This window comes from Indicator indicator, chromosome 27 (assembly GCF_027791375.1).
Source record: "Indicator indicator isolate 239-I01 chromosome 27, UM_Iind_1.1, whole genome shotgun sequence".
NCBI lineage: Eukaryota > Metazoa > Chordata > Aves > Piciformes > Indicatoridae > Indicator > Indicator indicator.
In genome coordinates this window covers 13,116,648-13,129,499 of record NC_072036.1, presented here as the reverse complement: position 1 = coordinate 13,129,499, position 12,852 = coordinate 13,116,648, and the positions used below count along the sequence as shown (strand labels likewise).

The 12,852-nt window shown below is 41.0% G+C and overlaps 1 protein-coding gene across 1 annotated transcript in view; it reads right to left on the bottom strand.

Annotated features, from left to right (window-relative positions):
• Positions 1 to 12,852, bottom strand: part of ASCC3 (activating signal cointegrator 1 complex subunit 3) — a 139,910-nt gene that overhangs the window by 30,054 nt on the left and 97,004 nt on the right. The window contains exons 32-35 of the mRNA XM_054393057.1: positions 9,912 to 10,044; positions 7,994 to 8,119; positions 2,392 to 2,503; positions 1,966 to 2,100 (exon numbers count right to left, since the gene is read on the bottom strand). Of these exons, the coding sequence (XP_054249032.1) occupies positions 1,966 to 2,100; positions 2,392 to 2,503; positions 7,994 to 8,119; positions 9,912 to 10,044 (506 nt within the window). The remainder of the gene's footprint in view (positions 1 to 1,965; positions 2,101 to 2,391; positions 2,504 to 7,993; positions 8,120 to 9,911; positions 10,045 to 12,852) is intronic.

Below are 12,852 nucleotides of genomic sequence, written 5' to 3'. Positions count from 1 at the left end.
CCCAGCAGTAGGTTTTGCTTACAACACCACTATCTGCCACTTATATTTGTGCCTCATGGATGCAAGATGTTTAAATAGATTGAAATAGAGGAGCCCTGCTACCATCATTCATCTTTTACTTTATTTTAGACTGAAGGTTAGGAAGAATTTCTTGACAGTGAGGGTGTGGAGACACTGGAACATTTTGCTCAGGGAGGTTGTGGATGACCCTTCCCTGGAGGTGTTCAAGGCCAGGCTGGATGAGGCCTTGAGCAACCTGGGCTGGTGGGAGGTGTCCCTGCTCATGGGAGTTGGCTGGAACTGGATGATCTTTAAGGTCCCTTCCCACCCAAACCATTCTATGAATCAATGCAGAAGCTGCTCACTAGCTTAGTGTCATGAAACGTCTCTCGTCTCTGCTATTGCTGTTCTCAAACTTTTCCTCCCCAAATTTCTCTGAAAAAAAAAATCTGAAGTTTCTAGGTGAAGAAAAATTTCTCTAAAGAGAAGAGATTTTAAAGAGAGTGAGAGCAGCTGGAGTAAAGCTCTCTCCTTGAACGCTCACCACGACATTATTTAACTTCTGGTCACTGGTGGGTGTTTCTTTTTAAAGCGTCAGTTGTTTCACACACAGCACAGAGAGGAATTGTCATTAATTGAAGTTCAGCTGAAGACACTGAATTGCATTCCATGTAATTTGCAATGTTTCCTGACAACAGAACAACAGACCCTGCAGGGTCAGTGATAGCAATTCCCCTCTTTAGGTTATCTAACACTTTCCATTACCACAGATTACTGTGGTCTTTATTTCTGAGCTCTAACACTCCGAGTGTCTGCAGCAGGCCATTTAAATTTATCAGAGAGAAAGTCTCTGTACTAGAAAAGTGGCTTTGCTAGTGTCATAAAATGCTGATCAGGTTTTATTCAGATGCAAACCGTTCACCAGAACCATTTTTATTTTTATTTTTCTCCTCAGAGAAATTTTGGCAGCATCTCAAAACTCTAATGAATTCGAAAGCCACACAACAAACACTGTAAGATGGGACTCTATATATCAAAACTAACACTTGAAAAGAACAAAATTAAAGAATTTGGGCCACTTGTATAATGTGTGGGATACAATAGAAGCTAGAATAATAAGAAATGAGATTTCCTGGATAATATTCAGGCACTTCTTGGTTTCCAATCTAGGAGTACAAGTGGAATTAGACCATCTGGAAAAAGAAGATTTTGTAGCTCTAGTTACTTAAGTACTTAAAAAGGAAAACAGGGTAAAGCCTGATTCTTCCATGAGGAAAATGGAACTGCATTGTACACTGTGAGCCCAGATTCGTGCCTTAAAATCTTTTGCCTTGCCTTGCCTTTCTCTACTAAACAGCCACAGACCAACTCTTTGAGCTGGGGCAATTGCAGGTTAGGACCTCAGGGACTGTGAGAAGGCATTTTAGGAAATGGGCCTACCCCTGGTCTCCCTTACTGCTTGAAGAAGCTCCTAAATCTTCCAGATTGTCCCAGTGCAAGGTGATGGCCCTGCTACAGATTTAGGATGTTAATATGCTGTTATTATTCTGATATTTGACTATTTATACCTAACTTGGAAAAAAAACCCAAATCTCAGATTTATATAGACTCTGAACATTATAAAGGGAGATAAAAAGAGAAACAAGTTGTTGTACTGATAGATGAAACACGTGAAACATCAAAAATGATTTGGGTATAGCACTCAAACCAACAGAACATGGAATTACAGGTCAGGGAAGAAAGGCCTTTGTTCATTTCAGGGTGGTTTTTCACACACTTGTCTCTTGAACAGTCACAAGGTAAATATGGAGGTGTTCAAAAATGCATGGCCATGGCACCTGGGGTCATGGTTTAATGACCATGGTGGTGTTGAGTCAATGGTTCGACTCAATGATCTTGGAGGGCTTTTCCAACTGAAACAATTACATGATTCTATGTTTAATCTGAGAAACTACCAACACTTACTGTCAGAATTAAGAGCAATTCTTCAATGCTGCTTTCAGGTTTCAACTGATCTTTGAACATCCCAATAGTTGGATGCTTCAGGTAGTAATAGGAAGCCATGCGGCCATACGTCAGGGGTTCAATGCTGCGACTGTCCTGGTAGAAGAGGAATCAAATAAAGCAAATGGACACAGTTCCTTCATGGTTTGATGGAAATCATTCAACAAAACTGTAAAGCATCTTAAGACTGCTTCATAAGAGAGAGCAGCAAAAACTATTTAGCAGCATCATTTAGCTGCAATCCCAAAGCTCAGGTTTCAGCACAGGTCCTACAAATAGCTCCAAGGACCAACTCTTTAACCTCTCAGATCTGGAGCATGAGTCTTGCTGCTGCCAGCTTTTAGGAGCTTGTATCTTACTAGCTCTTAAGGCACAGATGAGTCTTACCTCCCCAATTTCAATGCAGTAGGAGCATTCCAAATCATAGAGGGATTTCTCAACGAGGCTTGAGAGGTACTTATTCATAGTGTCATGGCTCACGTCATCCAAGTTATAGTAACTAGCAAAATTGAAAACAGATGCATTTACTTTTTACACTCTGAAGATGTTTAACAATAACATTTGTAGGAAAAGGCTGCTGTAATGCACACAGATACTTGGAACAGCAAATATCCCCATTCAGCAATTAAACACAACTATTCCCTTATATAGCCTAATGAGAAATTGATGATTAGTGGGAGCAGCCAACATAATGCAAGCCTGTACATATGGAAAGATGGCAAATTAGCTATTAATAGAAAGGTTGATACAAACAGAACCGGACTGGCTGGATTTTGTTAGAGGGAAAATTTTCCCTGATTGCACATTTTGCAAAGGTGTGCTTACAGAGTGATATTCATCTGAAGGATTTTATAGATCTGCTTTAGGATGAGGGGAAATGTAATCACTGGCTCAAAAAAAAAAAAAGAACCTTTGACAATCAGTTTGGTTGTTGATGCTATATTTGGGCAGATGAATCCTGTTCTCTGCTTGAAGCTCTATTTGATTTATTGTCATGTGTCTGTCAGCAAATTTCATGTGATTGAGTTGCATTTTGTATGTCACTACTGTTTTAATAACAGGATCTGATTTGTGTTGTTATTTTCTTACACAGGGTTTTGAACATTTATCTTTCTGAGTAGCAACAACACAGCTGAAAAAAGCCTGCATGCTAAAGATTAGGACAGCAATTCCCACATTTTCCCCCCCTTTGTTATTAATCCCAAATTATGAGGTTAATTCTCTGATCTTTGAATGTTCACTAAAAGTTGGGTAAATCACAGAGTGGCTCAGGTTGGAAGGGACCTAAGAGGTCATCTTCTCCAACCTCCCCACCATGGGCAGCGATACCTCTCATCTAGGCTCAGCTGCTCAAGACCTCATCCAGTCTGGCCTCCCCACCCAGAGAGGAGACATCCACAACCTTCCTGGGCAGCCTATTCCAGAGTCTCACCACCCTCCTACTGAAGAACTTCTTCCTCAGCTCCAGTCTAACCCTGCTCTCAGCTTCAAGCCATTCCCCCTTGTTCTGTCTCTAGACACCCTCAGGAAAAGCCTCTCTGCAGGATCCCTTCAGGTTCTGGCAGGCAGCTCTAAGGTCCCCCTGGAGTCTTCTCTTCTTCAGGCTGAACACCCCCAGCTCCCTCAGCCTGTCCTCATCTTTGTGACCTCCTCTGGATTTGCTCCAACAGCTCTGTGCCCTTCTTACGCTGGGAACTGGATGCAGTATTTGAGGGGAGGTCTCACCAGAGCAAAGGGGCAGAATCCCCTCTCTTCAGCTAAAACTCTACTATCATGAGAAAAAGATTTTAAAAGATCTGTTCTGATGACAGAAACCAGCTACAGTAGACACAGTGGCAGTGGAGTATTCAACTCTGTGATATTTTAGATGGGTTCATGCTGATCTCAAATATTTCAAGCCCAGCTATTGTCCAAACTCCAAGGGAAATCTCTGTATTGACTAACATGTTTTATATCATCAGACTTAAGGAAAGAAAAGCTGTTTGTAGCAAGAGCACCCTAACATTGTTTTCAATGCAACTTAAATTTCATCAGTTCCCTTTCAAGTTTTCTGAGATAATGCAGTAATGATAAAAAAAATGATCAATATTTCCATCTGCACCTTTTTAGCTGCTTGCCATCTTATCAGCAAACACGTTTGGCTTCTGCTTATTAGCAGAAATTACCTGGTAACATTTTGTTTACCTTCTGAAAATAACCCAGCAAATTAACTCCACAAGTTGTTGGAAGGATGTGAGAAGATTTTTCTATTTTATATATCAAACCCACTAATGAGTCATTAGGATGTTTCTCTAAATTGAACAGAACTCTCCTGAAATGATGATAATTGAGGCACTTTGTTGTCATGGCATTCAGACCCTAGCATTTCAGCACTGCTGTTTGCAGTACCACAACACTGATAATGAAGGAAGCTTAAAACAAAGGAAGAGGTATGGGCAACACTGAAATTCTTTTTGGAGGCTGTCACTGAAGAGTAATTAAAACAGACTGGATCTAGTTTGTGGCATTTCACACTGAAGTAGAATGCCTTTTAAAAATGATGGGAATTTTAATGCCTTTAAACATTTTTAACTTGTTGATTTTTATCACTTCAGTACCAGAAACTACATTGCAACAGTCAAAAAATTCATCATTGTTACCCAGCTGTTTTAGTCCTGTGCTATTAGACATGCTCAGCCAATCATAGTGAGGAAAGGACATGTAAAAATAGAATTGGTGATTGAAACTATAATTGATGATTGAAAATATGATTTATATTGTATTTAAAATAGAATTGCTATTATATTAAAAGTGATTGATTGAAAATAGGATTGAAAATAGAATTGATATTTCAGTGAAAATAGAATTGATACTGTATTAAAAACAGAATTGGTGACTGAAAATATGATTGGTGATTGAAAATAAGGAATTGATGATTGAAAATAGAATTGATAAAATAGAATAAAAATATAAAATCTAATGGATGAGAGCATCAGGCTGAGTTAATTTAATCAGCATTTACGCTACATTATTCTTTTGCCCCAGAAAACTTTGTGAGACTGACATCAAGTGACAAAACCACCCCTTAATAATTCTCAGAATGAATCCCTAACCCCAGAGCAAAGTGATGCTCTGAGTGTGCACATTCACACACACACTGACACATATTTATCAGTGATGGGAATTTTACATTTGCTGAGTTTTGCTTCTTCTTTTTTTTTTTTTACATTAAACAATATTAATTAAAAAAGTAAAACAAAAAGCCCCCTTCCATGGTTTTTAATCTTGAGTGGAGTGGTAGCAGTGTGTTTTAACTACTATCTATAATGGCATAAATATAATTTTGAGCACACCCACAGGAGCTTCTTGGTCACTCAGTATATTTCTCCCCCAATAAAACAGTAAAGCTGCTCATCTAGAAAGCCTCTGTTAGAATCATTAGTGACAACAGAGCTATCAGGACATTAGGCAGCATTGTGAATGCAGAGACATAAATGGAAGCTGAATTTTGCATGGTGGTATGCTTCAAGGATAAAAACTGCGTGGTAGAGCTTCATAGAGGAACTCACACATTACCTAACTATTTAATTACAGATAAAGAATAAAAACAATGCAGTTTCATGCTCACTGCATTGAATCATCTAGTCATTATTTCCCCTCTGCTCTAAACAGACAGCCTCCCTTTCTATCAGCACACCATTTCATTTATTTCACAGTGAAGCCCAGTTTCACAATAATTGACTTGTCAGAAGCTCTAATTTATGAGGCTGGGCTCTGTAAGCCTTCTCCTATATTGGACTCAACCTGCACACAAGCAGGGTTGAATATTTACAATGCTGTTAACAGGTGCTGAGTTGTTTAATGATTCTAATAGCCAGAAGCGTACTGAGAAGCCAGCGGGATCACAATTACAGGCTGTTTGAACACAACAATTACTCGTCCCCTGAGAGGTGTGAAAGTCAAAGGCAGTTTTATCCTAACAGCATCTAGCACATGGGCTAGACAGGCTAACTTCCATTAGTAGTCCACTGGGAAAAGGCAATAACAAACCTCTAGGTATCATAAAAATTTACAAAGTATGTACAATTTAAATAATCCAACGACGACAACAAAAGCCCCAACCCAACCCAAAAGCCCAACCCAACCCCTGAAGGAACTTTTACTGTCTTTTAAATAATGTATTTATTTCAAACACCAAACCTTGCAGAACTTAGCAAGAACAACAAAACTGTGAAACATGAACTCATTTCTCTAATCTAAGCAGCTCCTTTCTCTAATCTAAGGAAGTGTGGAATTTTATCAGCTGAGAACGACAGAGGGGTGTGCAGGGACATAAAACGTAGATGAAGTTACCCCAAACATTTAGGATTTAATGTAAGTGGTGGCAATCATTTCCTGTTTAGCTTATGTAAACCTGACCTGAGATCTCTCTGGGAAATTTGTCATCAGCCCTGAAATGGTCCTGCTATAACTGTCAGTGCTGTGGAGTCATTTGTAACAGCACCATGGGTTTTATGTTCAGATTATACGGTGGCAACAGTGACACACATCATGAAAATGGGGGGAAAGGGGAGCAGAGTCAGCCAAAAATACTAAAGGGAAAAAAAACCCCAAACTTGCTAGCTAGAAGGCCTTTGGAAACAAAGGCACAAAAAGGGATGAACTGCCAGCATCCACCTGCTGGCAGCAAATGTGCTCTCTGAGACTTTACAGTCCTGAAAGCAGAACTAGCTTATGACCAAGTATGGGGGAAGCACAGGTAGTGATTTATGAAACAGGTTACCCAGGGAGGTGATTGGGGCCTCATCCCTTGAGATATTCAAAGTAAGGCTCGACAGGGCTCTGGGCAGCCTGATCCAGTTGAGGATGTGCCTGCTTACTGCAGAGGGGCTTGGACTAGATGACCTTCAGAGATCCCTTCCAACCCAGACCATTCTGTGACTCTAAATCACAGCACAGCAGTCACCAATCATGTTTACTGTCCTCAGCTTGTAGCCTTCAGCAGCTGCCATTTTCTAATGGTACCATGGCAATGGTGCTGAGTTTGTGGCACAGCTGATGGACTTTCTGGCCAGAGAGCCATGGAGCAGTGACCAACTCACTGCTGCGGTTAAGGCATCTTACAGCTACCTGAAAAGCAGGTTGCAGTGAGGTGGAAGTCAGTCTCTTCTCCCTAGTATCAGCTGATAGGATGAGAGGAAATGGCCTGAAATTGTGCCAGGGGAGAGTTAGGTTAGAGATGAGGAAAAATTTCTTTGCTGATTGGAACAGGCTGCCCAGGGAGGTGGTGGAGTCATCATGCCTAGAGGTGCTCAAGAAGCTGTAGATGTGATGCTTCAGGATACAGTTTAGTGGCCATGGTAGTTAGGTTATGGTGGGACTTGATGACCTTAAAGGTCCTGTCCAACCTTAATGATTCCATGAATTACCCAAAATGATGCTGTGGCAAAGGCAGGCTGCATTGCTGGAACTGCTCAGGATGATCTGCATCCCAGCTGGAGCTAGGCAGGATGATAACAATCACTGAAAATATTGCACACATGGTTTCACCAGGATAGCCTAATGGAAGGAAACTTCATCACAGAGGAACAGCTGAGAGCTATTCTCTCATTTATTAGAAAAAGCCAAATCTTTATAGATTTTCTATAGAAAACTGAGCAGAACAGATCAATGTGGTAGCTAAAAAAATAAAAAAGGAACATATTATAACTACAATACCTAAAGGAATGTGATAATCTGGAGCTTTATTTTAGGGATGCTGATGGAGCCCTCTCTTAAGGCTGGTTTCTGGTTGTAACTCAATTGTAAAGTTATCTGCCAAGAAAGGCATTTGTGTTTAAAGAAAAAACCTACAATGTGCACACAAGTTCTGTTCCATGTGTGGGCCAGTAGTGCTCCTGTGCTGGAGCCTCCTAAATATTCCAGGCTCCAACAGCAGCGGGATCACCTTTGGATCAGCTCTACTATCCAGTTACCTTTAGAATACACTGCATTTATATTTTATACTCACGTTGGGTTCATTATAAGCCGACGGAAGAAATAAGTCCAGGTGATATAATCCATTGCATCCTGCTTAGAAGTGATAGTTCCAGCAGCTATTTCAGCATTCAAGTGGTCAGCCAGCACTTCTAACAAGCTGGAGAACAGGAAACAAGAGGATTTAGCTGACTTTTACAATCTCAAAGACAGGTAATATATTCTGGAGAGTGGAGCATTAAAAGGTTTATTACTTTTAATCTGAAAATATTCCTCTTTTGTTAAAAGGGGAGAGGGGAAGAAGGGGGAATGTAATTGTGAGGTCAGTCATCTTCTTTACATGATGGTGGAATGAAGCTCAAATTATTTTTTGATTGGAGCAAGAATGCACAAGCTGAAGTCATCCATGGAATGCATTCAGATGGAGCTACTCAGTGGTAACTTCTGATTGCTGTATGTTGACCATATGATCATGCTGGGTGAGTGCAACAGAGAATCATATGGAAAGGCAAACAGGAAATGAAACAGTGGCAATAGCTTAGCTAATACTTGACAAATACTTCAGGGCTATTAAAATGACATCCACACTGCTTCCCCCAGATTTTGCCTCACCTTTGTCCAATGAAAAAAACCCCAAACAGTTATTTTACCCAGAAAGATCTCAACTCAGGCAGACAGAAGAATGAAAGCAGTTTAAAATGATTCTTCCCAAGTAAAATACTCTTTTGTGTCATTAAATGGAACAAAGACTTCCATTAGGATACCTAATGAGATCATGCCTGGCTAGAGTTCAATCAGGGAGTGGCCAATATCCTTAAGGATCAACCTAATTTTTCTTGGTATTTTCTTTTTCTTTTCCTACTGTTCTTGCCCTATTGCTAAAAGAGTAACTCTGCACGAGGAGCTGTTTTACTGCTCTGCACCAGTGATTGCAGGGTTCTGAAGGCAAGAACTGCAGATGTTCCACCCAGGTTGTCCATCAGAAACTGGAGAGGTGATTCAACAGCTATTTCCTAATGAAGTGCTTTCTCTTTTGCTTCTCATGTGCCATATCTCAGACCCACGATCAGGAGAGCACAGGGCCTGTTACAGGAGTTGTGTACTCAAGTCTTACAACTCATACATAGACAATGGCTTTAAATTAAAGATGAAGTTTAATTAACCCAAAGCTGACAGACCTGCTCTTTGGTAGAACAGATAGGAAAGCATTTCTAAAACTAAAACCCCTTCAAAACTCCCCAAACAGTTTCTCTTTGAAGCTCTGGATCCTCTTACTTTAAATACTTGATCATAAAAGAGACCAAGACAACTCTGAGTTAATTGGGTCACGACTTACATAGAACTTAACGAGATTGCTATAAATAAATTTATCAAATAGTCTTTGTTTCTAGAAAAAGATGGAATGTATCAAACTACACATACAAAATGAGCTACTAGAAACACAGAATCATAGAATTGGTTGGAAGGGGCCTCTAGAGACACAGAACACTTCCAGCATACCAAGCAGGAACAAGATGTGATTACTGCTGTTATGCTGAAGATAGGATTTCTCTATTTAGAAATGAAGAGAGAGAGATTTCCTAGTCTGTGCTAGTGCTGCTCAGTCTGGATACAGCATCAGCACCTGCATATATCATCAACACTTGGGGAGGGACTTTTTCCAAGAGCTTGTTGTGATAGGACGAAGGGGAATGGATTGAAGCTTGTGGAAGGCAGATTTAGACTGGAGTGAGGGTGGTGAGACACTGGAACAGGTTGCCCAGGAAGGCTGTGGATGCCTCCTCCCAGGAGGTGTTCCAGGCCAGGCTGGATGAGGCCTTGAGAAACGTGGGCTGGTGGGAGGTGTCCCTGCCCAAGGCAGGGGGTTTGGAACTGGATGATCTTGAAGGTCCCTTCCCTCCCAAACCATTCCCTGATTCTCTGACTTTAATCACACAGCTCTTTGACTTTACCTTGATTCCACTGGGAAGGGTTCATAAAGGAATTTTTTGTAGAAGTCTTTCTTAATGTCATGAACTAGAATGACAGCTTTGCCTTGGTCATCAAACTGTGGTCTGCCAGCACGTCCCATCATCTGAAGTACATCTGCCCAAGAGACAATAACATATCAACCAATTCTTTACTTGAATGTATAAATTGACATATTTAGGTCTGTATGAAGTGCAGTACAGGATTGGGGGTTTCTGTGCCCCCCTGTGCCCTGTTGGCTTTAACACATCTTGTTTTGTTCCATCTCTCACACATTTATGAGGAACTTCTTTCCAGCAGAGACCATCTTCCTGCACTCTTGAAGACCACCCACCACAAGAGAATCTAAGCTTCCACCTACAGATAAATTTCCTCGACTTTCCTTCCTTTCCACATCCATCCCTTGTTTGATCACATATAATTAAAGATGATGAGAAAGGGAACTCTTGGAGCCTACAATGGCAATGATTATTTCCCAATTTTCAAGTATTTAACTTCACAATAGCAGAAGTTCCTTTACTGAGCTTTTCTGGTCTGTATGATTTCCTTGGCCTTGAATATTTGTGAGATAAAGACAAATCCTAATACACTTAGAGATTAAATGGTAAAAAGGCAAATGGAACACTGCAACAAGTTGCCCAGGGAGGTAGTTGAGGCTCCATCCCTGGAGATATCCAAGGTGAGGCTTGGACAAGGCTCTGAATAGCCTGCTCTAGTAGAGGCTGTCCCTGCTGATTGCAGGGGGTTGGACTGGATGAGCTTTGGAGGCCCTTTCCAACCCAAACCATTCTATGAATCTATTTGGCATTTGGAAAGCAATTTGCCTTCAGAATCAATAAGCTTTTGGTCCAAGCTTCCTCAGGGAAGGAAAAGCCAGAGGCTGTAGAATGGACACAGCAGCAGCCCATAACAGGAGAAACAGCCCAGGGACAATAACAAGTTTTTAGTACCACATTTTCACTTCCATAGCCATGAACTAGACAGCCAGCACTGGTTTGTAGCAGTTTAGTCCTTTTGTTGATTGAGGAGAAAGATGCAAATGCAGAATGAAGCCAGTCTGAAGATGCTGTTTGTAATAGGTGTGTGCACAGGAGGGGGATAGAACAACTTCTTGCTGTTTTAATGTGGTGAATTCAATTGTGCACAATACCACAGAGGAAATGGTTTTACCAAAAAGCCTCAGGAACTGATTTTTGCCAACATCCACTGTGTCGTTAACCAAAACCAATATTTTCTTTACTGACTTTATGTTGCTTGTCTGCTTTTAATCCCTGGACTAAACTCCTGAAATGGTCAGTAAGGTTCAGCTAGCTGACTGAACGTCTGGTCACTGAGAAAAGGCTCTCCTCAAATCCTCCAGCTTCACTCAGAGAAGAGTTTTGCCTCATTTTGAAATTACAGAACACATCAGAAAGATTCATTCTGCCCTCAGCTGCTTCCTTGGAGCCAAATGTATTCCTGACAGAGAAAGGTAACTTCAGCAGGAAGAAGCCACGGTAGAGGAGTGCAAGAATAACTCGAGGGCAGCACTAAGGACATTGAGCATTGTGAAACTGTGGAACTATTTCAGAAAGAAATTCATTACATTTTCATTTTATTGCTGCTGCAAAATGGTGCTACCTATCCAGAGAACTTCCAGATGCAGAAATATTCTCTAGAAAGTTAAAAATAAAAATGCTCTAAGCAAGCCACACCACATGTGTCTCCACAGAGCAAGGAAGCTGCATTTTCTATTGCAGCGCAGACAACAAAACCTAAATGCTTCCACCACAGATGGTGGTGTTCCATCCACCCCTCCCCCTGCAAGGTCTGATTGAAAATTCAAGACTGGGACAATCCCCCAGTGTCCAAGTCACCTGAATTCATAAAGCACAAAAAAGAGTGAAAGTAAAAGCATTCCCTAAAACCTTTGGGAGTGCTTCTGCAACGGATTTCTAAACCAGGGCAGAAAGTCTGCCCCAAGCCAGAACAGTCTTCAACAGTTTTGAGTTTCTGATTTCTTTATTTTCTCTATTACTGATCTCAATTTTCTCTATTACTGACCTCTGACAGTCCCACAGATTCAACCTCACATTTAAAACTTTAGTTGATTTCTTTCCTCATCACTTTGTTCCCTGGCAGTAATGAAGTCAGTTGTTCCTCCAGCCGGGGCGAGTGAGATCCTACCTCTCTGCAGAGATTCTGTCCTAAGCTTATATCAGCCCAAGCCTGTCACAAAATGCAAGTCTGTGTGGCTAAGCTTCCCAGGTCCCTCCAGAATCTTTGGGCTGGAAATTGATCTCAAGTTTCCTGCAGAGCACTAACCACTAAATTAAGCTCTCTGATGGGTTATTGGGAGGAGTAACCCCTGCAGTATTTTCAGGTTTAGCTTTCGTTCATCAGTAAGTTTCTCTTGCTGGAAGAAGAGTGCGTGGTGTAAAAGAGGTAAGCTCCTGATTTACACCATCAATACCATTTAGATCATCCCTGGGTGCATACCCATCCCTAGCATAGTAGAGGATCATTTATAATAAACTTCCCCTTGCAAAGAGAAAGGGAAAACAGAACAGGAAACCTGGAACAAATTTAGCTTGCCCTCATTCTTCAAGCTCAGTACCATCCAGACAAATATTCTCCCTGTCTGAACTCTGAAAGAAGCTCTTCCAGGGTTCACTTTCTTGAGCTTGGTGGAAACATTGCAGAGCAGTTTATGAAAAGTAGAGTTTCCTGTAGCTGGAAAGTGATAAAAATCTGCATCAAACCAGAAATCCAAATATTGGATTTAGCTGCTTACTCCTGCAGAGTTACTTACTTAGAGTATCACTTAGACCACTGAAGACAGCAGAGCAGTTAAGGTGTTTTGGTTATTGTTATTTATGTTCTCATACATGTGTGATTCAGCTGCTGCATTTCAAACCAGGGCTGAGTTCACTGTTAAAAATAGGT